This window comes from Bradysia coprophila, unplaced genomic scaffold (assembly GCF_014529535.1).
Source record: "Bradysia coprophila strain Holo2 unplaced genomic scaffold, BU_Bcop_v1 contig_333, whole genome shotgun sequence".
In the NCBI taxonomy this organism is placed as follows: Eukaryota; Metazoa; Arthropoda; class Insecta; order Diptera; family Sciaridae; genus Bradysia; species Bradysia coprophila.
This window is the reverse complement of record NW_023503592.1, coordinates 55,455-82,034: the sequence shown is the minus strand read 5'-3', so window position 1 is coordinate 82,034 and position 26,580 is coordinate 55,455. Positions and strand designations below refer to the sequence as shown.

At 35.9% G+C, this 26,580-nt stretch overlaps 1 protein-coding gene and 1 long non-coding RNA gene across 2 annotated transcripts in view; one reads left to right on the top strand and one right to left on the bottom strand.

Moving 5' to 3' along the window:
• The first annotated feature begins 1,875 nt into the window (after nucleotides 1–1,875).
• The window catches only part of LOC119079782 (sodium/potassium/calcium exchanger 3-like), a 43,200-nt gene continuing 18,495 nt past the window's right edge, over nucleotides 1,876–26,580 (top strand). The window contains exons 1-6 of the mRNA XM_037187853.1: nucleotides 1,876–2,050; nucleotides 3,617–3,817; nucleotides 3,885–4,021; nucleotides 21,496–21,666; nucleotides 21,726–21,808; nucleotides 21,877–22,022. Of these exons, the coding sequence (XP_037043748.1) occupies nucleotides 1,978–2,050; nucleotides 3,617–3,817; nucleotides 3,885–4,021; nucleotides 21,496–21,666; nucleotides 21,726–21,808; nucleotides 21,877–22,022 (811 nt within the window). The 5' untranslated portion in view covers nucleotides 1,876–1,977. The remainder of the gene's footprint in view (nucleotides 2,051–3,616; nucleotides 3,818–3,884; nucleotides 4,022–21,495; nucleotides 21,667–21,725; nucleotides 21,809–21,876; nucleotides 22,023–26,580) is intronic.
• Nucleotides 12,191–26,580, bottom strand: part of LOC119079783 — a 31,358-nt gene continuing 16,968 nt past the window's right edge. Inside the window, exon 3 of the long non-coding RNA XR_005088232.1 lies at nucleotides 12,191–12,255. This is a non-coding gene — a long non-coding RNA (uncharacterized LOC119079783). The remainder of the gene's footprint in view (nucleotides 12,256–26,580) is intronic.

Genomic DNA, 26,580 nt, shown 5'->3' with positions numbered 1-26,580 from the left:
AGAACACAAAGAAATTCTCAAAGAAAGTCTGCATTTTCCAGACTTACCAGCATATCTCGTAACTAAGTTTCGATATAGTTCTATTTAGCACTATCTGTAACAAAATGTCCAGACCTACCTCTATGACACTTTTCCGTTATGTTCTTTATGGACCATCCCTCTGCATATTATCAAAGATTAACTCGAGCCATACCATTAAAGTAATTAGGAAATACTATTGGCTTTTAACAATGAACTTTAAAAGGTTTGTTGTTCTTTCGACTATTAACACACCCAGTTCATTGTTCTAGTCGAATTAAATTTTTAAGATTAAGATTATAAGATTAAAGATATGAAGTAGGTATTCTAATGTCGAACTATCTGTAAAAACATTGACTTTTGTATGAGTTTTTAGATTTTTTTAAAAATAATTTGAAATCTATCAGCGCGCCGCGGTTGAGTTGAGCCGCCGAGAAATATCGTTTTCAGCGCGCCGCCGCCGACACATCTACACTCGGCTAGCCGGCGCCGAGTAATTACGAAAAACGGATAAAATTTACTCGAGTTATATGTGAAATACACATAGGGCATTAGTAGCGGCCTGAGGCCAAGGACCCAAATTTAATTTTTGTTCAACAACATTCTATTCGGCCTTCGATTACCTTCCAAATCAAACAAAAATTACGAAAAACGAATGAAATTTACTCAAGTTCTATGTAACATATAGGGCCCTAGTAGCATTTCACTTCTAAGGCCCTAACTCACTGTCCACTCACCCGATTTTAAAAAACTTTTTTTTCCTGGATTGGTATTGACAATACCTATCATTTGCCTTGTCATTTACATTTATTTTGCATCGTTTATTTTGCCATAAGTATCGCCATAAGACCTTAAATCACTTAGGTGGCCCTAACTCACGAACGGCCGACCCGAATATGCCCATCTTCGCACTTAGCCTCACTATTTTGACTATCTTTCAGGGAAAAAAATTTGAAATCGGATTTGATTTACTCAAGATATCGACGTGACGGACAGACGGCTCAAATTTTTATTGCGGATTCGTCATCTATGAACATAGGCAAACACTTTGCCCTTACCTTCTGCTTCGAATTCCATCAATTACACACGGCATCGTAATCCTATAAGCCCCTTCGTACTTCGTACGGGGCTAAAAATAAAATTTTTAGGGCGATTTGAAATTTTTGTTCCATTTGAAAGGAACGTCGTACGGGGCTTCGTAATTGCGCTATGCGCAATTTGTAAGATGTACACATTACATAATAATTTTACTTTAACTACATTAACCGGCGCAATAGGCTTACGGTCAAAGTAGGGTCACATACGCACTAGGGTCACGTACGCAATAGATATACGGGTTTGTACAGGGCTCAGTCGAAGCAAATGCTCCGACTGTTCTGATGGATCGTTGATTTTTCGTTGCCAATATTCCATGTACCAACTAAAATCACAACATTTTGTCAGATGGATTCTAAAACTCTCGAAAATTCTTCATATTTTCTAAAATTTCTTTCAAAAATGTAATTCGTGAAAAAATCTATTTGTGAACAAAGGAATGACCATTCCTAAAATACTTATAAGTTTGCGTTGCATAAGCATAACAACATGTTTACAGCAATCAGCTCCGAAAAATTGAAATTATTTTTAGTTAAGCACAAAGACCAAAATCAAAGAAATCAATCACGGACCAGCGATAACATCGATATCTGCTTTAATCCAGCAAACGCATGTACAAAATCTACCGAATTAAGTAAAATTGACCCACTCGTTGAGAACAGACGGTTTCTGTCTAAGTGTAAAAGGAGGTATCGGAACGAACAGTACTTTAGTAGATTACAAACCGGTCGACACGAAATAACATTTTTTTTTATTTCAAAAGAAAAAAGTTGGCAAATAAAATAGTTCAATTTTTTATTCAACAGTTATTGAATAAATTTCTAATTATTTTTCTTTGCGTTAAAATTGAATTTAGTTTTTGAAATGAAACACATACTGCTAGTTACGCTAATCGTATTACTCTCAAGGCATTTGGTTATTAGTGAATTGATAAGTGGTGAGTTGTTTGGGGCTCCTGATTAAACGACATAAAATTTATGAAATAAAGGGAGACGGTCTACCCACTTAATAATCTATGATTCCCTGATCGTTGTGATTTCGTTTAGATACTGTAATAATTTTTTTATAGTTTTTTTATTTAAAAAAATATATTTGAAGTAGCCTAGTCTATAGGCAGAGTTCGTGGTTCGTCCATAAACCTAGTGCGGCAGCAAGGGTAGTGCATGCGTAAAATCCTAGTGCCCCGGTAATCCTAGTGCGTTCATAAGTCTAGTGCGGCCGTAAGCCTAGTATGGCCGTAAGCCTAGTACGTCCGTAACCCTATTGCGTTTGTAAGCCTAAGAATGACGTCCACCTATTGTTGGGGTCTTTAATATGAGGATCGGTATAAGGGGGGCAAGAGAGGGTTGGGCTGAAGATTTTATTGTCTTCGGAGAAATCGGTCTTGAGTTTGTTTGTCCGCACATAAATATACATAAATTTATAGATAATATTTATCGCCCAAAACTTACAGTGGAAGTGTGATGCAAGTCCTGTTATCCACTTACAAAAGGAATGATATCGGCGTGGGTGACGCTTACAGATTCGACACGCAAAAAGATATGCGTTACAAATGGCAGCTGATGAGGAAAGTACGCAAAAGTTTTATCAAAAAATTTGCTTAAAAAAGTGGCAGATGATTTTGCTTTCTTCCGTTTGAATCCTATTCTTTCCTCAACATTTGCCAGTTTTTTTTCACGGAATCGACAGTAGAAGGTTCCCTGATAACAAAAGTAATTGGTGCGTGGAAGCCCCTCCATGGGGTGCCAGGGCCGTCCAAATTTTTATATATTCCTTTTTTGCATGAATCTGTCTAACTGCAGTCAGTATAATCTTCTTCCGTCTCTGAATCGGTGGTGCTGACATTCGAAAGTTCGGAGAAAGGATTCCTAAATAGGGATAGTAAAAATTATTTGTTTGTACAAAGAATTTTTTTTTGAAAAAGTTCGAAAATGATGCTAATGCCGTTACAAACATATTTGATAAACTAATTAGAATAATTTCTTTGTTAATTTTTTTTTAAACAAGGATGGTTTTTGCGAAATAAACACGCATATAAATAAAAAAAAGGATTTTGTAGTGCAGAGTGTAGTGGTCGCCAATTTGTACAACGAAAATGAAGTTGAGTGTGTGAAGGAAAATGAAGTTGATGGTATTTGCATTTAGTATAAAAATTGGAAAAAAAATCTTGTGATAGCACTGGTGCCTCGGGGAGGGGCAACAACAACAACAAAATACGAAAATTTAAAAAAAAAGTCAAAACCTTGGAGAGCCCTGGTGCCCTGGGAGTGCTTTTGCTGCCGAAAAAATTGTCATCAGTGAACCTTCCACATCAAAAAATCTTAAAAAAGAACAAAAATTTCAAAAAGTATGAAAACTTTGAAGGGTCCTGGGCCGTCGAAATTCTTGTTGTTTCGTCATCAGGGTACCTTCAACTATCGATTTCAACCCCACACGCCCCAATCCCAGTTGTTTCCGTATAGTGTATTTTAGCAATGAACAATGAGCAAAATTAATATTTCAGGCAATGAATCGAACGTAATATATAGCGTTGTGCCGAAAAACAGCACGACCTTGGTAATACCACTTGCCAAAGAAGAACATCTATTACACCATTGGTTTCCATGGAAAAACGAACGTAGCTATCACATTCATGAAGGCGATGAGGAGGAAGAATGTGGAGAATCGTCATCAATTGATGAATTTCCCGACGATTTATTCACACGTAATACACACCAAAAATTTGTTTGATCCATGAAATAGAAAATTGTTAAGATTTTTTTTTTCCATAGAGGAGCAACGTCTTCAAGGTGCAATTGTTTTGCATTTTATTGGTGTCATATATTTCTTCACAATGACTGCATTGGTTATTGACAACTATTTCATTCCATCTGTTTTATGTATATGTCAAGATTTAAACATTAGCCAGGTAAGTCCAACCATTCATTTTTTGTAATGTTCTACTGAAGTAGGGTCAGTGGTCAGTGTACCAGTGTCCTAATATGTATGATTAGTCTGTTTTTTAGCCCCGTAAGGGGCTTATAAGAACACCATGCCGTTTGTAACATGTGGAATTCGAAGCAGACGGTAAGGGCAAAGCATTTCTCTATGATTATAGATGACGAATCCACAATAAAAACAAGGCATCAGAACAGTCGGAGCGTTTGCTGCGACTTAACCCCGTACGACCCGTAATTCTATTTCGTCCGTAACCATAATACGTCCGTAGCCGTAATACGTCCGGAACCCTAATACGTCTACAACCCTCTAATGCATCTGTTACCAAAATGCAAGTCAAGGTGGGCATGGTCAAATTTACTGAAAGTGTTCATTTTTAAAATTGCGCATAGCGCAATTACGAAAGCCCGTACGAAGTACCTCTCAAATAAAACCAACAATTTACGACATTATTTTAGAAACCCAAAATTTTTTCCCTTTATTCCATTCGGTATTGAATTATCTCTCAAATGAAACAAAAACTAGCAAAATCGGATGAGATTTACTCAATTTATGTGCAAAAAACACTTAGGGCCGAGTAACGTTCTTTGAGCCCTCCCAACAAGCCCGCGTTGCATCTTACCCAAAAACAATGTTTAGCAACTTTGTTCTACTCGTCAATACCTTTCATTTCATACATCACAAGCAGCTATTGCGTGCGTTTTTCGGTAGATATCGTCGAAAGACTGAAAAACACCCATTTTCGAACTTGACCTTACTTTTGTCGATACCAATCGGGGTAAAAAAGAATTTTGAAAAAAGGTTGTGATTTACTCAAGCTCGAGGGTTCACGGACAGACGGACATTTTTAGCCCCGTACGAAGTACTGAGGTCTTATAAGATTAATATGCCGTTTGTAACATGTTGAATTGGAGACAGACGGTAAGGGCAAAGCATTTGTCTATGTTCATAGATAACGAATCCGCAATAAAAAAAATGTTCGTCTGTCCGTCTGACCGTGACCCCTCTAGCTTGAGTAAATCACAACCTTTTTTCAAAATTCTTTTTTTCCCCGATTGGTATCGACAAAACTAAGGTCCGATTTTGCTAGTTTTTGTTTCATTTGGACTAAGGCCGCTTCTTCTTCTTCTTTTTCAGCCTGTTTCTATCCACTGCTGGATGTAGGCCTCTCCAACTTCTTTCCATTTCGTACGATCCATTGCCATTTGCTGCCAGTTTGTACCTGCAATATTCTTAATTCCGTTTGTCCATCTCTCTGGTGGTCTACCTATAGCTCGTCTTTTATATGGTCGCCAGTTCATGATCTTTTTGGTCCAACGTTCGTCTGTCCTTCTTGCAATATGTCCCGCCCAGCTCCATTTCAGAGATGCTATTCTTTCCATGACATCAACGACCCTGGTTTGTTGTCGAATCCATTGATTCGTCATTCTGTCTCTGAGTGTTATTCCAAGCATACTCCGTTCCATGGCTCTTTTGTGTCACTCTCAATTTTTCTTCGGATGCTTTCGTTAAAGTTAACGTTTCCGCTCCATAAGTGAGCACTGGAAGGACACAAGTGTCGAAAACTTTGCGTTTCAGACTATTATTAATTTTGCTTTTGAAAGTTAGTCTGAGTTTTCCGAACGCTGCCCATGCAAGACCAATCCTACGTCTTATTTCTGCAGTTTGGTTGTCCAGACCTAACTTCAGCTTATGTCCTAGATATACGTAGCTGTCGACTCGTTCAATGACAGTGTCACCAATTTTGATTTCTCTATCGTCCCCGATGTTGGTCATGACTTTTGTTTTCGATAAGTTCATCTTGAGGCCAACTTTGTTTGCATCTTCACTTAACTGTTGTAACATAAGCTGAGCCTGACCTAGATTCGCTGCTATCGGTACAATGTCATCAGCGAAGCGGAGATTGCTCAGGTACTCTCCATTTATCTTTATTCCCATTTTACTCCAGTTTAACTTCCTAAAAACACTCTGCAGAATCGCAGTGAATAATTTCGGTGAAATGGTGTCACCCTGCCTTACACCTCGGCCAATTCTGAATTTCTCCGTGCTCTTATGAAGTTTTATACATGAAGTAGCATTTTTGTACACATATCGAATTGTGTTGGAGTACCTTGAGTCTACTCTACATTCGTCTAATGCGTCCAATATCGACAATGTTTCCACTGAATCGAAAGCTTTTTCGAAGTCTATGAATAGCAAGACTATGTCGATGTTGTATTCACGACACTTCTCATCACTTGCAAATGGTCGTTTGTGCTGAAACCAGATCTGAAAGCAGCTTGTTCAACAGGTTGGTAGAAGTCGAACTTGTTAGTGTTCCTCTTCGTAATGATTTTCATAAACAACTTGTAGAGTATTGACAATAGGCTTATGGGTCGGTAATTTTCCAGCTTTGTTATGTCTCCTTTTTTATGCAGCAATGTAATTACCGCATTTTCTTAAGCTTCTGGTACTTCTTCCCATTGGAGACATTGATTAAACAAAGCCGTGATTGCCTTTAATAAGGAGTCTCCACCTAGTTTAATGGCTTCCACTGGAACACCATCTTCTCCTGGAGACTTTTTGTTTTTCATATCGGCTACTGCGGCCTTGACTTTATCAACAGTTATGTCGGGCATATCATCCGATCCCACGTTTCTTATTATTGGTCTATCTTCGGTTTCTTCCGTTGGACTCTGTCTTGCTGAAGAAAACAAATTCTCATAAAATTCTGTTGCAATATTTAATATCGCATTTCGATCCGTTTGGATCGTTCCTGTTTTGTCTCGTAATTTGAAGATTTCTTTTTTGGCGTTTGTCATTTTTCTCCTTAGGACTTTCATATTACAGTTAGCTTCAATTATGTTTTGAGCCAATTGGACATTATATTTTCTTTCATCTGATCTCCTTGCTTTGTTGATACTTTTAGACAAGTTCCGGTATTCCACCGAATCTCGTCCTCCGTTTTTTACCAACTCTGCTCTGCTTGCGATCAGGTCTAATGTTTCTCTGCTGAGTTTTGATTCTTTCCCTTGGACGGATTTGCATTTGGATTTCATGAAACCCATTATTGTATCGACGATTTTGGTATTCAATTCGTCCAATGTTTCACATTGATTGTTGACGTTATCTAATTCGGCAGTCATTTTCGTAGCAAATTCTTCATTTTGTGTGTAAAGCCGTTGTACGGAGTTATGCGATCCGACCACCGCTTGTTTCTGAACAATCCGACACTGTGCATCAGCATCTGACTGTCACTTCCTCGGTAGAAGAATGTATGCCCTGATTGTAATTTCAGGCATTCCTCTCCAGGTTTTCTCACTTCGCTCACTCCCACAACATCCCATTTTATCTTTTCTAGCTCTTCTTCCATTTCTTGCATTTTTTGTCTTGACGACAATGTTCTGGCATTATATGTGGCCGCTACTCGGGCCTAAGTGTTTTTTGCACATAAATCGAGTAAATCTCATCTGATTTTGCTAGATTTACTTTTTTATGGAAGGTAATTGAATACCGAAAAGAGCGTGGCGAAAAAAGTTTCAAATTTGGGCCCTTGGACTAAGGCCGCTACTCGGCCCTAAGTGTTTTTTGCACATAAATCGAGTAAATCTCATCCTGACCTAGATTCGCTGCTATCGGTACAATGTCATCAGCGAAACGGAAATTGCTCAGGTACTCTCCATTTATCTTTATTCCCATTTTACTCCAGTTTAACTTCTTAAAAATACTATGCAGAATCTCCGTGAATAAGCGTTCTTATCACCTGCAAATGGTCGTTTGTGCTGAAACCAGATCTGAAAGCAGCTTGTTCAACAGGTTGGTAGAAGTCGAACTTGTTAGTGTTCCTCTTCGTAATGATTTTCATAAACAACTTGTAGAGTGTTGACCGGCTTATGGGCCGGTAATTTTCCAGCTTTGTTATGTCTCCTTTTTTATGCAGCAATGTAATTACCGCATTTTCCCAGGCTTCTGGTACTTCTTCCCATTGGAGACATTGATTAAACAAAGCCGTGATTGCCTTTAATAAGGAGTCTCCACCCAGTTTAATGGCTTCCACTGGAACACCATCTTCTCCGGGAGACTTTTTGTTTTTCATCTCGGCTACTGCGGCCTTGACTTCATCAACAGTTATGTCGGGCATATCCTCCGATCCCACGTTTCTTATTATTGGTCTATCTTCGGTTTCTTCCGTTGGACTCTGTCTTGCTGAAGAAAACAAATTGAGCCAATTGGACATTATATTTTCTTTCATCTGATCTCCTTGCTTTGTTGATACTTTTAGACAAGTTCCGGTATTCCACCGAATCTCGCCCTCCGTTTTTTACCAACTCTGCTCTGCTTGCGATCAGGTCTAACGTTTCATGAATCCCATTATTGTATCGACGATTTTGGTATTCAATTCGTCCAATGTTTCACATTGATTGTTGACGTTATCTAATTCGGCAGTCATTTTCGTAGCAAATTCTTCATTTTGTGTGTAAAGCCGTTGTACGTCAATCCTTTCACTTTTCTGAACTAGTTGTGATCTTTGAAATCTGGTATTTAACGTGACTCTTGCACGAACCATTCGGTGATCACTACCGGTTGAAAAATTGTTTAGGACCGTAACGTTCTTAACGGTTGACTTACAGCCAGTTATGATGTAATCGATCTCATTTTTCGTTACACCATCTGCACTAGCCCAAGTCCATTTCCTTTGAGGCTTTCCGGCAAAAAATGAATTCATTGCGTACAAATTGTGTTGCTGTAGGAAGTTGAGTAAAGTATTTCCACGCTCATTTCTTTGGTCGTTGCTAAAACTACCAATAGAAACTTCTGAGTCTTCTTCTCGTTTTCCCAGCTTCGCATTGAAATCACCGATTAGATATTGGTAATGTGATGGGTTTTCGTCCAGAGCTTTCACGACATCTTCATAGAATCTTTCTACTTCTTCGTCATCATGGGTGGACGTGGGTGCGTAAACCTGAATTAATTTAACACTGTATCTGTTATTTATCTTCAGGCTTACGTATATCACTCGATCGGATATGTTTTTCGTGTGAGTTATGCGATCCGACCACCGCTTGTTTATGAACAATCCAACATCTGACTGTCACTTCCTCGGTAGAAGAATGTATGCCCTGATTGTAATTTCAGGCATTCCTCTCCAGGTTTTCTCACTTCGCTCACTCTTACAACATCCCATTTTATCTTTTCTAGCTCTTCTTCCATTTCTTGCATTTTTTGTCTTGACGACAATGTTCTGGCAATGTATAATTCGTTGTGGCTTCGTTTGAAGGTCTCTAGCATTAAAACACCACGCTTGCTACTGCGAGGTGGTGAGTATGAAAGCTTTACTTTGCTCGCCCCCGGTAATCCCCGAGCTCTGACCCGCACATTTCTGCACGTTCCGGGACCACAGTGCCTATCAAAGTGCAGAGTGCCCGACGGGGTAGTGTTACTCTTTTTGAACATTCTTTTTCATAAAGCGTTGCCCATTCTTTTGAACCTATCTGAGAAAAAGGTTATTGGCGTCTTTTAAAGGACGTCCTTTAAAAGCTTAACCTAGTAGCTAATAAGAATTATGGGATCGTTCTATCCTTTGGCTTCCCGATCGTGTTGTTTCACCTCAACGTTGGTCCCTTAACCCCAACTCTTTCGACTTCCAGCTCAAGATTCATTTAGCCTTAGGATCTATCTAATCCTAATCCTAATCTACTGCTACGTCCTCGTTAAACTTCATTCCCTCCACTCTATTTCAAACTGGCTTGGGACAGTCTTTGGCGGTGTTTTTTTGGACGATGCTATCGTTTTTTTAGATGATACTATCGTTAATATCGTCCTGTATGAAAATATACCCTGGACGATATTATCGTTATTTTCTTTTTCTGAACAATTTTATCGTTATTTTAGGCGATAATTTTTGGGACGATAATATCGTTTTTATTTTTTATTTTTTTATTTGAGACGATAATATCGCCCAGGACGATAATATCGTTTTTAATTTATTTTATTTTTAAATTTGAGACGATAATATCTGCCAGGACAATAATATCGTTTTTAATTTATTTAAAATAAAAATTCTATACGATAAACTGGGCTCAAAATAAGTTTTTATATTCTGTGTGGTTCAAGAGTTTTTTGTTCCACAATACCCACAGCGCTTTGAAAGCTAATTTAATAACCATGTCCTGCTGCCCTCTCATTCAATTTAGTCGAAGCTATCAATTTCTCTTGAGACAATACATACAAATTTTTCGGTTGAAAAATGACTGTACCAACTACATAAATACCGACCTATTTAAATGAAAAGTGATGCAAGTCAGGTTCTATTTTTAATTGATCAATTAGTTTTCGCGTTTCTTTAATAAATTCTGACGCGTTACGTGATTGTAGAGTGAGGCTTTACTTTGCACACATCAATTTCTTCTATCTTAGTTCTTACTTAGTTTATGTATCAATCGAGTCCGCTGGTGATGTTTTATGTTCTCATATGTCTAATGAAGGACAAAATACAAAATTCCTAAGAACTAACCGAAGAATAAAATATTTTTAGGATTGTTAATAGTCTACGTTCTACAATATGAAAATGTAACGACATTTTAGTGGACAACATACCGAGGCGATTATGGAAAGTTCAGTTAGAACAGACATCTGAAAAGAATTGCGATGGTCGCTTCTATTTTTCTTGTGAGGCTTGATCTATGAATTAGATAAATAATTTTGTTTTCAACTATTTTCCCTAAGAAAAAGTATGCAGAAAAGGCAAATTCAAACGTTGCACTGTCGTTTTATTTAAAATTTCGACAGTCAACGGTTTGATTATCTTTTCTCATGCGAATCGCGTGTTTGGAATTTTTTGTCTTTTGTGCTGACTTACAAAATGTTCGTCGTTTTGGTGGCCAAAATGAAATTATAATGAAATTTCGCGAGTTTTAGTTCTGAAAGTTATCTAATGAAACTTCGGACAAGCAGAATATTAGCAACATACTTCTCGTTTTTCTTCATTTTTTTTATTACTGAGAAGTTAATGGACAACAAAATAAAATTACTCCGCAAATAAATTAATCAACTTTTTCGTTTCGACCGTTTAAATGACCTGAATTAAAATCAAAACTTCCGACTGATTTAAGCCTAAATGTGAAATTATGTTGATGATCACTCAAATGAGAAGGGTAGGAAAAAATGTTCTATGTGAAAGCAGAGTCGACAATGGTAGCAATGTACCTGATATTTTATGTTCATAGCAATTTTTGGAGTCCCTTTTTCCTACTTTGTTTATGATCTGCTGTCCTATTTGATAAGCGACGTTTCTGTTGCTCTTCCTACTTAATTGCTTGTGTGCTCACATTACTAGTGTATTGACAAGGAACTCCCGTAATAATCTACAGTTTAACTTAATTTTCCGTCAAAACTCAATTGATATTTGGATTCCAATTAAAGGTTCGATCAAACAAAAACAAAATGCCTGGAGCTGTCTTCTACATTTTGAAATTCTCGGACGATTTTACGCAATACAAAATTTGAATGTTTCAAAATTGTTAGTAAAGTAACTAGGTCAAGGTGCTACTACCAGAAGAAAAAAGAACGGTAATCCGCAGCGTTGAATATACTAAAATATTTGACGAGATCCAGCATTTGTTTGGCGATTGTAAATATAATTGTAAAACCACTTCTCTATTGAAAGCTTCTGCTTGTCCGAGCATCAAAAATTACAAAACGAGCCGTCAGAACAGTCTGCGACTGAGCCCCGTACAAACCCGTACATCTATTGCGCACGTGACCCTACTTCGTCCGTCGCCCTACTCTTACCGTAAGCCTATTGCGCCCGTAAACGTCGTAAAATTCTTATGCAATGTGTACGTCTTAAAAATTGCGCATAGCGCAATTACGAAGCCCCGTACGACGTTCCTTTCAAAAGTAACACAAACTACACTTCCCACTGATCAGTGATTTTGGAATTATCATTTTCACCTATTTATATTGATTTTACAAAAATCCAAAATGGCGGCCGACGGCCATTTTATTAGGAGGTGGAAAGTACAACGGCTGTACATTCATTAGTACCTTTCAAACAAAAAAAAAATCATGAAATTCGGTTAAATTTTACTCGAGATATTAACAAAGAACACCACCTTCACTGTACGGCCGAGTAGCCACATATAAGCTCACTCCAAGAGACCTAGCTCACGCTCCGGTAAACCGAATTTCATAACCTTTTTTTTCCCTGATTGGTACGGTCAATACCTATCTAATAAATCAAAATCCATCTAAATCCGTTCAAATTTGACTAACCTACAAGCAAAAACGGATTGCCGCCCTGTACCTAGTTCACACCAAGGGGTCTAACTCACGAGTCGGTCATCCAATTTCCATAAACTTTTTTTTTGTGGATAGGTATTGTAAATACCTTTCATTTGATGTATCACTTACAAGTGTAGCCTTTAAATGGCCAGAGAAATCTTTGGACAACGTTAAAGCACTTATGGGGCCCCAGCTCTGGAGGGGTCGACCCAAAATCGTCCATCTTCGAACTTAGCCTCACTATTTCAACTACCTTTCAGGAAAAAAAAAAAATTTGAAATCGGATTTGATTTACTCAAGATATCGACGTGACAGACGGACAGACGGACAGACGGACAGACGGACAGACGGACAGACGGACAGACGGACAGAAGGACAGACGGACAGAAGGACAGACGGACAGACGGACAGACAAAATTTTTATTGCGGATTCGTTATCTACGAACATAGGCAAACACTTTGCCCTTACCGTCTGCTTCGAATTCCATCAATTACACACGGCATCGTAATCCTATAAGCCCCTTCGTACTTCGTACGGGGCTAAAAATATGTTGTAAATATTCTGCTTGTCCGATGTTTCATTAGATAACTTATAGAACTAAAAATCGGGAAATTTCATTATAGTTTCATTTTGGCCACCAAAAAGACGAACATTTTGTAAGTCAGCACAAAAGACAAAAAATTCCACACTCGCGATTCGCATGAGAAAAGATAATCAAACCGTTGACTGTCGAAATTTTAAATAAAACGACAGTGCAACGTTTGAATTTGCCGTTTCTGCATACTTTTTCTTAGGGAAAATAGTTGAAAACAAAATTATTTAACTAATTCACAGATCAAACCTCAAAAGAAAAACAGAATTGGTTGACACTTGCACAACAATGATGATAAATAAAAGAAATGTCATACACCAACAAATGTGTTCGTCGAAAGGCGACTATCGCAATTCTTTTCAGATGTCTGTTCTAACTGAACTTTCCATAATTGTAGAATGTAGACTATTAACAATCCTAAAAATATTTTATTTTTGGGTTAGTTCTTAGGAATTTTGTTTGTTGTCCTTCATTAGACATATGAGAACATAAAACATCACCAGCGGACTCGATTTGTAGAATAAATTTCGCACACTATTGATACATAAGATAAGAACTAAGATAGAAGAATTCTATATGTGCACAGTAGAATCAACTTTACAATTAAGTAACGCGTCAGAATTTGTAAAAGAAGTACAAAAACTAATTGATCAATTACAAACAGAACCTGACTTGTAACACTTTGCATTTGAATCGCTTGGTATTTATGTTGTTGGTACAGTAAATATTCAACCGAAAAATTTGTATGTATTGTCTCGAATGAAATTGATAGTTTCGACTAAATTGAATGAGAGGGCATGGTTACTAAAAAGGCTTTCAAAGCGCTGTGGATCGTGTGGAACAAGAAAAACTCTTGAACCACACAGAATTTAAATTCTTATTTTGAGCCCAGTTTAATATCGTCCTGGGCGATATTATCGTTCTGGATGGTTGTTGAAGACATGTCGCATCGTCTCATAATTAGTCTGTGAAGTTTTTTAGACCCGTACGAAGTACTGGGGTCTTATAGGTTTACGCATACGTTTGTAACACGTCGAATTGGACTCCCTGAGTAAGGGGAAACCTATTGTGGTTGTCTAGAGATGCCAAATCCGCGAAAAAAAAATGTCCGTCTGTCCGTCTGTCCGTCTGTCTGTCTGCACGATGACTTGAGTAAAACGCATCCGCTTTTGAAAATTCTTTTTTTTCCCGTTTGGTAATGTCAAAAGACAGGCTAAGTTCGAAGATGAGTGATTTTGGATCGACCCCTCAGGAGCTGTGGCCCAATAAGTGCTTTACGGTTTTTCGAAGATATCTCCGGACATTTAAACGTTAAACTTGTAAGTGATACGTCAAATAAAAGGTATTTACAATACCGATCGACAAAAAAAAAGTTTATGAAAATTGGATTTTTTTTTTTATGAAATTATGTTCTCCGGAGCGTGAGCTAGGTCTCTTGGAGTGAGCTCTTATCTGGCTACTCGGCCGTACAGTGAACGTGGTGTATTTTGACAATATCTCGAGTAAATTTTGACCGAATTTCATGAATTTTTTTTTGTTTGAAAGGTATTAACGAATGTAAAGCGTCGGTACTATTTCCGGTCTCCTAACAAAATGGCTGCCGGCGGCCATATTGGATTTTAGTAAAATAGAAATATCTTGGGAAAAATGATACTTACAGAGTTTCTGTTAACATGGAAATAATTTGTTATGTGTGTGGGGTTTCAGGGATTCCATATACGGACATCTATATATACCTATATACAGCTATATTGAGCTATATACAGGCATATAGAGCTATATAATAGCATATATTTATCTGTGAAATGTTTATTTATAGTGAAATATAGTTAAATATAGCGGTATATAGCTGTTTAAATAGGAATTTATGAAATTTGTCTTCGTACGGGGCTGTCTATATTGCCTCCGGCAATTTAGTTGTATATGATAACAAGGCAAAGAGTGGATAACAGTGCCTATATTCGCGAAAATATTTCAAGAAAATTGTGAAAATTTGAGAAAATTCATGAAATTTGTGAAAATTTGAGAAAATTTATGAAAATTCACGAAAATTTGTGAAAGTTTATGAAATTTGTGAAAATTTATGAAATTTGGGAAAATTAAAGAAAATTACTTATTTTTTCATAAAATTTTCTATATCGTTGCTTTTCTCGTTTTTTTTTCATTTTTTTTTTATTAGACTTACAGTTTGTTCATCTTTAAAAAACACAATTTTCGATTTATCAGAGTTTTAAAAGTCATCCATGTTCCCAGTCAATTAAGTGCTTCCCAGTCTATGATGTTTTGGCGTTTGAATTCGCTAATTAAAAAACGCACTTTACTAATTATTTGTGGATATTTAGTAAATGCTGTCGTTTGTTTTTTTTTTTTTTTTGCTAAATAATCGTTTTTTAAACTAATTTGACGCAACGCATTATTCCACTGAGTCAGTACTACCGACTTGGAGGTTTTTCTTTCGTCACAGAAGTAAAAAAAGCAACTCGCAAAGACCACCGTAATCGATTTTCGTATGGACTATCAAAGTAGATGTAGGGTTGTCTGTAACAAGAACTACATGGGTATTGACATCTTTGGCTGAAAATATAGATCAGCCATTTTGGAGCAGTTTTTGCTTATTATGATGTTTAACAACACTTAAAAATAATTTGTCCAATTTATAGTTCCCCATTATTTTCATTATATTCATCTGTTATCGAAGCTCTGTGTAGTATGATTTCAGTATTTATATAGTAAAATGCATGTTAAAAAAATTGAAGTACAAGATTTGAAATCAACCGATTAAAAATACTTTTATGCAATTCGGTCGCAAAATGTTCACTTTTTCATGCATCATTTCAATGGTATATTGATTTACTTTTTATCACTAGTGACAAAAAGGACTTCCATATAACTTTTTGTCACTAGTGATAAAAAGTAAATCAATATACCTTGAAATAATACATGAAAAAGTGATTTTGCGACAAAATTGCATAAAACGTTGCGAAAGTGGTTGTTTTTGTCACACGATGTTGTTATCAAACTTGCTACGCTCGTCTGATAACATCACATCTAGTGACAAAAACAACTACTTTTCGCAACTTGTTGCATAAATTACTATGATGGATGCAAGTAATAGGATAGTAATATTGAAAACTGAAAATCGTAGCACTTTATCGAAACAGAAACAAATGTAACTCAGAACTAGTTTCTCTTCGTCGTATCGGGATATAAATGTATATATTTGTTTGATACGAGTACGGGGCCGTAATCGTTTTTCGTTTCAATTCGCTCCTAATCACATAATTTGGTCATATGTATAAAACAAAGAGCATGAATATCTTGACGTATCAAATTGCACGTATGCACCATATTTAAACAATGTAACAATAGGTTTACAAGCGGTTTTCGTGCGTTTTAAACCAACGTGAACCTCTTTTGGTAGGTGAGCTGGGCACTTTTCAGTTAGAATAAGAAAAGTTATTTATTTTCGTCAGCATTTGAACGGATCTTACAATATTTGGCATTCATACAACTACGAATAAGAAAAAAGGTTCGAAAGACCGCATTTCCTAAATATCCATCAAATAATTAGTAAGTCTACGAAAAAAATTTGAAAAAACAGGAAAGAAAACAGCGAAATCGAAGATTTCATGAAAAATACCCACCCTGTACTTTCCAAAAACATTTTGATTTCTTCATTCGTGTTCAGAATTTAGAGATTCGCATATCCCAGTTAATATATATATATATATATATATGTAAAACACTTGAAAAGAGAAGATAATGGCCCAAAATTAAGCATTTTTTCAATAACTAAAAATTTCGACTTTGACGATTTTTTCAGCTTATCCTGTATTTTACACAAACTAATTTTTTATCTTTTCGAGTTCTCGTGATATTCACTAAAAAACTTGAAAAACACGGATTTTCGGATGCCGCCGCCAAAAGTTATTGCCCAGGATCTTAGCCTTAACCCTAACTTTTCTTCATCAGGATACTAAACTCAACCGAAAAACACTTTAACATGCTCCGGACCTCACTTTGACACAGGGTTTTCAGTGACCCATCGACTAAATGTTAATTAAACTGAGTGTTTGACGATTTTCTAATAGTTCTCTTGTTTATTCGTTTTTCCTAAATTTCATGAAAATTCTTGAAAACTCATGAAAATTTGTGAAAACTTAAGAAAATTTGTGAAATTTCATGAAAATTCACGAAAATTTGTGAAAATTCAAGAAAATTTGTGAAAATTTATGAAATTTGTGAAAATTGAGAAAATTAAGAAAATATTTTCGCGAATATAGGCACTGGTGGATAATGTAAGTGATTTTAAAGGGAGAATAGTTTTTCAGCAGAGAAGAAAATGAAGTAAGAGAAATGAAGATGTTTTTATATAAAATTTAAATTTACAGAACCAAATACGGCAAATATATATTAAAAATTGGTTCATTTGGTTCTGTAAATTTAAATTTTATATATTATCGTTATGTTTAAACCATAGTATCGTCCTGGACGATATTATCGTTTAAGAAAACGATAATATCGCCCAGGACGATATTATTGTTTTGGACGATATTATCGTACAGAAAACGAAAATATCCATTAGATTTTCTAGAACTGTAATATCGTCCAGAAAACGATACTATCGTCCAGACAATATTTTTGAATTTTTCAATTACGACGATATTATCGTCCTGGATGAAAATTTTTTGGGCGTCCAAAAAAAACGATAATATCGTTCCTGACGATATTGACTGTGTGGAAATGTCCCGCCACCAGTTTCAGGCATTCCATATATCATGAATATGGACATGGTCAGAAAAAAAGTTTCAAATTTGTTCTTCTAAAATTACTTCATATATTTTTATTATATTAGAGAGGTACTTTGTACGTTGTTTCGTAATTGCGCTATGTTCAATTTTTACGACGAATATGAATATTTTCATTAAAATTTAGGCCCAGTAGGGGGGCAATAACAGTCAAGTACGCAACAGGGTTACGGAAGCGTTGTGGTTAACGGGCGCATAAGGGTTATATAGTAGTATTAAGGCTACGGACGTATTAGGGATACGGAAGAATTAGGGCTCAGTTAGGGCAAATGCTCCGAATGTTCTGACGGCTTGTTTCCTATAATTCGTCAATGTTACATGTCCCCTTTTACTTCATTTATATTCAACATAGAGATGTAAACATTAGCCCATTGAACACGAGTCTTTGACCTTCGGTATTTGAATGGTTTCCCCCTCGACTCACATATTTCCATTTCTACCACCTTTTGTAAGCCAAAAACCTGTAACGTTCCATTCATAGAATAAGATCTTAAGAGTCTGCCACAGAAAACAATATTCTGTGTACGATAAGATCAAACATAATCTATAATCCATGAGACCAAATGTTTTGATCATTCTAGGCCAGTTCAGTTTTTAAATTTAGGTTTTTAGCTATTTTTAAGTATGATAATTAGTCTCAATCAGTCTGTAATCTGTATCCACACGGACAATCAAAGCTTTTAGCTTACTGTAATTTGCTCCGCTTTGCAATAATCCGCAACAATAGGGATTGTCATCTTTACACCGACCCTAAGTTTTGAGAGTAAAAGTAACTGGCATATATGAAAGCTGTGAGATAGTTGAAAATAGTCTTTCAATTAAAAGTTTTAGATTATATCTGCACTTATAGCAGGTGGAATATTGGTGGAATTGGTTTTGTCCATAGATTTTTTCGATTTTTTTTCACTTATTCGGTTATATTGATCTAGCCGCCTTTTTTGATGTAGCCGGCCGCCGATAACCACCGGCGTCATATTAGCCCCCGATCCCATTGGCTGAGACCGGCGCGCAGTTCTAGTTGCAACGTCCTAAAGTTTTATCCAATGAAAGGAACGGTTTGGGATAAGAAATATAAATGGGCTCAAAAAGAAGTGCTTAGGAGTCGAAGACCTCGATAGTTCTTAAGAGAATTGTACCTAAATGCGAACAGGAATTACTAGTTTATCACTGTATTAACAATCTTGGGTGAATTTTGAATGCCCACGCTGAAACTTTAGACACCCTGGAAAGTAGTAAAGGAGTCGAGGGTTACCTCCAAATAAAATTTAAAAAATCTAAAATTTAAATTTTGATTGCAGAATAATGCCCACGCTGGCACTTTAGACACCCATGGAAAGTAGTAAAGGAGTCGGCGGTTACCTCCAAATAAAATTTAAAAAATCTAAAATTTAATTTTTGGTTTTTAGTAATTTATTTGGAGGTATTCCTCGACTACTTTACTGATTTCCAGGGTGCCTAAAGTCGACAAGTCACAGTAACCGGCAAAGTGTTAACTTGTGTTTGAGTGTGTTGGCTTTATCATAGGATTTTACTACTACAGTCGTTAAAGTTCTTAAAATGTTTGATTTGAGTAAATAAATTTAGTTTATTCTTCTATTACATCTTTTGACAGCTTATAACGTTTTAGTACGTTTTCTCTCCGGTGCGAATGTGAGCACCCAAAATCAAAAGTGTCAGAATTATGTTGAACAAAAACTTTGCTGGACATGTTAGTTTTCACTTTTCGCTTGGACTTTCATATCAATTTTTGTCAGTGTTTTCGAAATTAGTTTAGCTAAATGCAAAAGATTTGCTTGTTCGAATGTGGGATTTGTTGTATTAAATCAGTAAAAATGTTTTCTGTTTTGATCATCTTCTATCATTGTTTGGAATATTCTGTTTCGAATTGTTACAATATTATTAACCAAGATGGTTCAGTATGTTTCTCAATTCGTCGGTCAGAAAATCATTAAATTGAAACAACTTTAAATATTTTGTGACCTTAACGTCATAATGTCACACCTCATCAGCTGTGGCTCAAAATGTATAAACACAAAAATCAAATTAGAATTTCTTACGTGTAGTCGAATTGACGAAAGTTCTACTTCAGAAAAAAAAAATCAAATGTCAAGCAACAATAATGAAATAATGAACAATACATTTCAAAACGAGAGGGTAGTAGATCCGATCATAATTTGTTTCAGATGTCTGTTTAGTTTATTGAGATTGCGTCGCTCTTTCGTCCACAAAAATTTAATAAATTTGCATGTAGTAGTCGTAGGCAAGCCACAATACAAAATTATTCAATTATTTTGTAGTTTATCGAAATGTTTATTCAGTGACTTATTGCAGAAAGTTACACTTGTTTAAATTACATGCAAATAACCGATGTTGCGTTATTATAAAGATGAACATATTTGTATAAAATGATAAACATTTGGTGTGATAAAAAAGTATTTCACCGAATGTTCGTTTTTAAATGCATTTTAAAGATGTGACAGAAACATAGCTAACGCCGACCCGTACGAAACACCTATTCGTATCAAAAGCCTTTAATGTGAAACTCTTCATTTCTCTTACTTCATTTTCTTCTCTGCTGAAAAACTATTCTCCCTTTAAAATCACTTACATTATCCACTCTTTGCCTTGTTATCATATACAACTAAATTGCCGGAGGCAATATAGACAGCCCCGTACGAAGACAAATTTCATAAATTCCTATTTAAACAGCTATATACCGCTATATTTAACTATATTTCACTATAAATAAACATTTCACAGATAAATATATGCTATTATATAGCTCTATATGCCTGTATATAGCTCAATATAGCTGTATATAGGTATATAGATGTCCGTATATGGAATCCCTGAAACCCCACACACATAACAAATTATTTCCATGTTAACAGAAACTCTCTAAGTATCATTTTTCCCAAGATATTTCTATTTTACTAAAATCCAATATGGCCGCCGGCAGCCATTTTGTTAGGAGACCGGAAATAGTACCGACGCTTTACATTCGTTAATACCTTTCAAACAAAAACAAATTCATGAAATTCGGTCAAAATTTACTCGAGATATTGTCAAAATACACCACGTTCACTGTACTTCCGAGTAGCCAGATAAGAGCTCACTCCAAGAGACCTAGCTCACGCTCCGGAGAACATAATTTCATAAAAAAAATTTTCCCTGATTGGTACGGTCAATACCTATCTAATAAAGCTAAAACAGACGAAATATGTTCAAATGTGGCCGACCTACAAGCAAAAACTGCTTGCCGCCCTGTGCCTGTTCCACACCAAGGGGTCTAACTCACGAGTCGGTCATCCGATTTCCATAAACTTTTTTTTTGTCGATCGGTATTGTAAATACCTTTTATTTGACGTATCACTTACAAGTTTAACGTTTAAATGTCCGGAGATATCTTCGAAAAACCGTAAAGCACTTATTGGGCCACAGCTCGGGAGGGGTCGATCCAAAATCACTCATCTTCGAACTTAGCCTGTCTTTTGACATTACCAAACGGGAAAAAAAAGAATTTTCAAAATCGGATGCGTTTTACTCAAGTTATCGTGCAGACAGACGGACAGACGGACAGACGGACAGACGGACATTTTTTTTTCGCGGATTTGGCATCTCTAGACAACCACAATAGGTTTCCCCTTACTCAGGGAGTCCAATTCGACGTGTTACAAACGTATGCGTAAACCCATAAGACCCCAGTACTTCGTACGGGTCTAAAAATAAACTAAACTTACTCAAATCAAACATTTTAAGACCTTTAACTTTAAATTTTTAAGGATGTGGGAGCTGCAGTTTTCATGGCTACCGCAACAGCAACACCAGAACTATTCACTAATTTAATTAGTACATTTATCGCTGATTCAGATCTCGGCTTAGGCGCAATTGTCGGATCAATGATGTTTAACATCTTAGGTGTAGCTGCCGTTTCCAGTCTTGCATTGAAAGAGGTTGACAAGCATCGAATATTGACGAAAATTGTAATAAACTAAAAATTCATCTTGTATAGAAAGTGAAAATGGACTGGATTCCGATTCTACGTGATTGCATACTGTATTCTGTAAACGTTACATGTCTGGTTATCATAACATGGTGAGTAATACTTTGAATTGAACTAATTTATTGACAAATGTTCAAAAATATTTTCACCTGACTCACAGGGATGGTTACATTAATTGGTACGAAGCACTCATATTAACTTTGCTGTTGATTCCATATTTCATCGTTATGTTCCAATCAGAACGAATTATTCGCTTTCTGACAAGAATTGCTGAAAACATGAACTGCTGCAATCAGGACAATTTTGGTAAGATGAATTAACCAGTCCTTGTCTTGAAATATTTAACTTAATGCAAGGACAGTGCACAATCACTGTTTTACTCAGGACACAGAATTTTCAGGGCGGGAAAGATAGTTTTTGTTTACAAACTGTGTACTCGCCTTTAGATTTGTGAAATTGACAATTCATTTGACATTATTTGAGAGAAGAAACCGCTATTTGACACTGATCAGTTGATCAGTTGACTATTGCAGTTGATTTTGATGATATAGTTCTTATATAACTTCTTATCCTAACAAAAATCTCTTCGAGAAAAGTGTGACGCAGTCTTTGAAATACAATTTCTAAAATGAATGATATCGCTAGAATTGACGCTTTCAGCTTCGTTACGCAAAAATAAATTTTACACCCAATTAGTTCAAACAAGCTGGCTTAGTTTTTCTCATCATCTGCCAAATAATTTTTACCAAAAAAAAAAAATTGACTGGAAACAACCAAAATTTACCAAAAAAATCTGCGTCGCATGTGGCAGATAAATACTCTTGCTGGTCTGTTCCTGAACATCTGCCACTTTGCGACGCAGATTTTTTTGGTAAAATTTTGGTTGTTTCCAGTCAAATTTTTTTTTGGTAAAAATTATTTGGCAGATGATGACAAAAACTAAACTAATTTGACGAAAATTGAAAATTTGACGAAAATTGAAAATTTGACGAAAATTGAAAATTTGACAAAAATTGAAAATTTGACGAAAATTGAAAATTTGACGAAAATTGAAAATTTGACGACAATTGAAAATTTGACAAAATTCGAAAATTTGAAAATTTGAAGAAAATCGAAAATTTGACGAAATTCGAAAATTTGACAAAATTTGAAAATTTGACGAAAATTGAAATATTGACGAAATTCGAAAATTTGACGAAAATTGAAAATTTGACGAAAATCGAAAATTTGACGAAGAAAGCAACTCTCTAACTGCAACAATTCAAGAAATAGCTCATTTCCCATTTCCAATTTTTGACATTTTTTGCATATACCAGTCTGTTCTACTCGTAAAACTCTGAGACTTTGCCGAAGAAAGTAACTCTCTATCTGCCACCATTCACAAAATAACTCTAAAGCCCTAATTGACCCACCCATTTCTAACTTTCGACATTTTTCTCATATACCAGTCTGTTCTACTCGTAAAACTCTGAGACTTTGCCGAAGAAGGTAACTCTCTATCTCTCATAACCCAAAACGAGCCGTCAGAACAGTCGAAGCGTTTGCTGCGACTGAGCCCCGTACAAACCCGTACATCAGAGGCACTTTTAAGCTTTTTGAGTAAATACACACTTTTCTCCAAAAACCAAAAACGTACCTTTTTGCAGATTGAAAATGGAAAACCGTACCTTTTTGCAGATTCGAAAAGTGTGTAATTACACATTTTCTTTGTAAACAAAAAAGTGTGTAGAATACACACTTTTTAAAAGTTTTTACACATTCCACACTTAAACTTCGTATATAGCATCCTCAACGTTGTAACAATTAACTCGGTTTTAACTTGGAAACCGGGACTATTTTTGGGAAATTGATTTCCTAAATTTGCTAATATTTTCCGAAATTTGCCTAGATTTTCAAAATTTTGTCAAATTTGTAACTTAAAAATCATATTCGACAAAATTTTAACATAGTTTTATTTTTGTCTTATTTTAATCTTAAAATTGAAGTTTCGAATTTTTGTTTTATGTTTTACATGTGACTAGAATTTCGGTTGTATTCGAGCCTTGATTCTAGCGATATAGTTTATTGTAATGATTCAATAAATAAAATATAAAATATAGAAATCATTCGAAACTGAAAAATATAACTGCACGTTGAGCACAAGAGACTATTTTACTGTAAAACATACCTCACATTAACAAGAACAAACCGCAGCCCCATAAAATCTTTCTCTGATACGAAAATCATTCTCGTAGAATTCGGAACAGTTAAACTTTGTTGAAAAATAAGAAAATAAGAAGTTAAGCTGTCTAACTAACAAAATTTTATTTGAAATTATCAGAACAACTAAAAGAAAACCAAAAAAATCTGCTCAAGTGACTTATTTGAAAAATTGATTATCATTCCAGACACTAACATTCTAGATAAAGTATCTTTGTTGATAAAGACCCACCGTTAAAGTTTAGCCGGTCATTTTAAATTTATTATTTCAACAAATGTTTACTTTTCGAAAATGCTATTTGCAGGAACTGCAAATAGTGGTTCATGGAGACTATTCGCAGTTCCTGCAAATAGTGGTTCATGGAGACTATTCGCAGAACATTTTTCTTTAAAATGGAAAAATTCGAATTCCTTAAAAATGTTTGAAAATGACTGAAAAATAGAATACAATCGTGAATCCACTGGCTGAAAAAGGTTTGAAAAAGTCTGTGGAATTCCAGTCCACAGTTACCAATTTATACTTTAAATTAAAGTCTTTAATGGTATTCAAACTCAACGCTGTTGGTAATTATATTTCACCAAAGTTATCAATAGCACATAATTATAATCGTCTCTTAAACAAATCTTAAGTACAACTAGTGCATATGAATGTTTTAGAATTTTTGTACCGAAAACTTTCAAAATAGAGCCAGTGCAAACAATAATCACATCGTACTTGATAGTTCGATAAAGCAGAATTACATTTTGAACAATTCCATTGATTTTCTTGATGTTAGCTAATTCATTCTGTAGAAATGCAAAACATGGATCGTCGACAAAACTTTTGATTGTCCAGCAGACATACTACTCTTCGTCTACCACTAGATGATTGATGTCGCTTCGGTTATTCTTTTGGACAGATTTGATTTTTGTCGCTCGCTTTGCGATAGGAACCGCAGTCAACTTGGATCCTTTTGGTCGAGTCGACCCAGGAATTTTAATATCAAGAATTTTGATATTGTAAATGCTGGACAATATCGCAATAGGTAGACTGCAACTGATTGTAGTTTGTTGAATATCAATATTTTTCGAGGGGAACACTTTGTCGATTTTATTTCCCATTCATTTTCTCTCAATAATTGGATACATACGAATCGGATGGTGTTTTTGTCGATAAATCTAGAGTTGACACGCCACACTCAAATTACTAAGCTAGATCGGAACGGTCGGCTTGAAACGTTAAGCCTGTATGGGTCATCATAGATAAATATTATTTGAAATTTCGACCTTTGTCCAAAATAAGATTTTGAGTTGCAGGTGACTTTATTTATAAGTTTACTGCATTTTTTTTCTTCAAAATAAGATACAAAATTTGCTTCTATATTGAATAAATTATTTTTTTGAATAGTAGTCTCCATGCAACACTATTTGCAGTTACTGCGAATAGTCTCCATGAAGCACTTTTTCCAGGAACTGCGAATAGTCTCCATAGTCGGTCTTTTCTTTTTCCCAAAAGTGTGTAGTTGGACATTTTTTGTGCAAACATAAAAGTGTGTAGAATACACACTTCTTAAAAGTTTTTACACACAGTGTAAAAAAGAAGTGTAAAATACACGCTTAAAAGTGCCCCAGCCGTACATCCATTGCGCACGTGACCCTAGTTCGTCCGTCGCCCTACTCTTACCGTAAGTCTACTGCGGCCGTAAACGTCGGTAAAGTAAAATTCTTATGAAATGTGTACGTCTTAAAAATGCGCATAGCGCAATTACGAAGCCCCGTACGACGTTCCTTTCAAATGTAACAGAAGCTACACTTCTAACTGATCAGTGACTTTGTAATTTTCATTTTCATCGATTTATATTGTTTTTACAAAAATCCAAAATGGCGGCCGACGGCCATTTTGTTAGGAGGTGGACAGACGGACAGAAGGACAGACGGACAGACAAAATTTTTATTGCAGATTCGTCATCTATGAACATAGGCAAACACTTTGCCCTTACCGTCTGCTTCGAATTCCATCAATTACACACGACATCGTAATCCTATTAGCCCCTTGTACTTCGTACGGGGCTAAAAATGTCCGTCTGTCCGTCTGTCAACCTGTCTGCACGATAACTTGAGTAAAACGCATCCGATTTTGAAAATTCTTTTTTTTTCCCGTTTGGTAATGTCAAAAGACAGGCTAAGTTCGAAGATGAGTGATTTTGGATCGACCCCTCCCGAGCTGTGGCCCAATTAGTGCTTTACGGTTTTTCGGAGATATCTCCGGACATTTAAACGTTACACTTGTAAGTGATACGTCAAATAAAAGGTATTCACCATACCGATCGACAAAAAAAAAGTTTATGGAAATCGGATGACCGACTCGTGAGTTAGACCCCTTGGTGTGAAACAGGCACAGGGCGGCAAGCAGTTTTTGCCTGTAGGTAGGCCACATTTGAACATATTTCGTCTGTTTTAGCTTTATTAAATAGGTATTGACCATACCAATTAGGGAATCAGGGTTTTTGAAATTATGTTCTCCGGAGCGTGAGCTAGGTCTCTTGGAGTGAGCTCTTATCTGGCTACTCGGCCGTACAGTGAACGTGGTGTATTTTGACAATATCTCGAGTAAATTTTGACCGAATTTCATGAATTTTTTTTTGTTTGAAAGGTATTAAATCGTCAGAACTATTTTTGGTCTCCT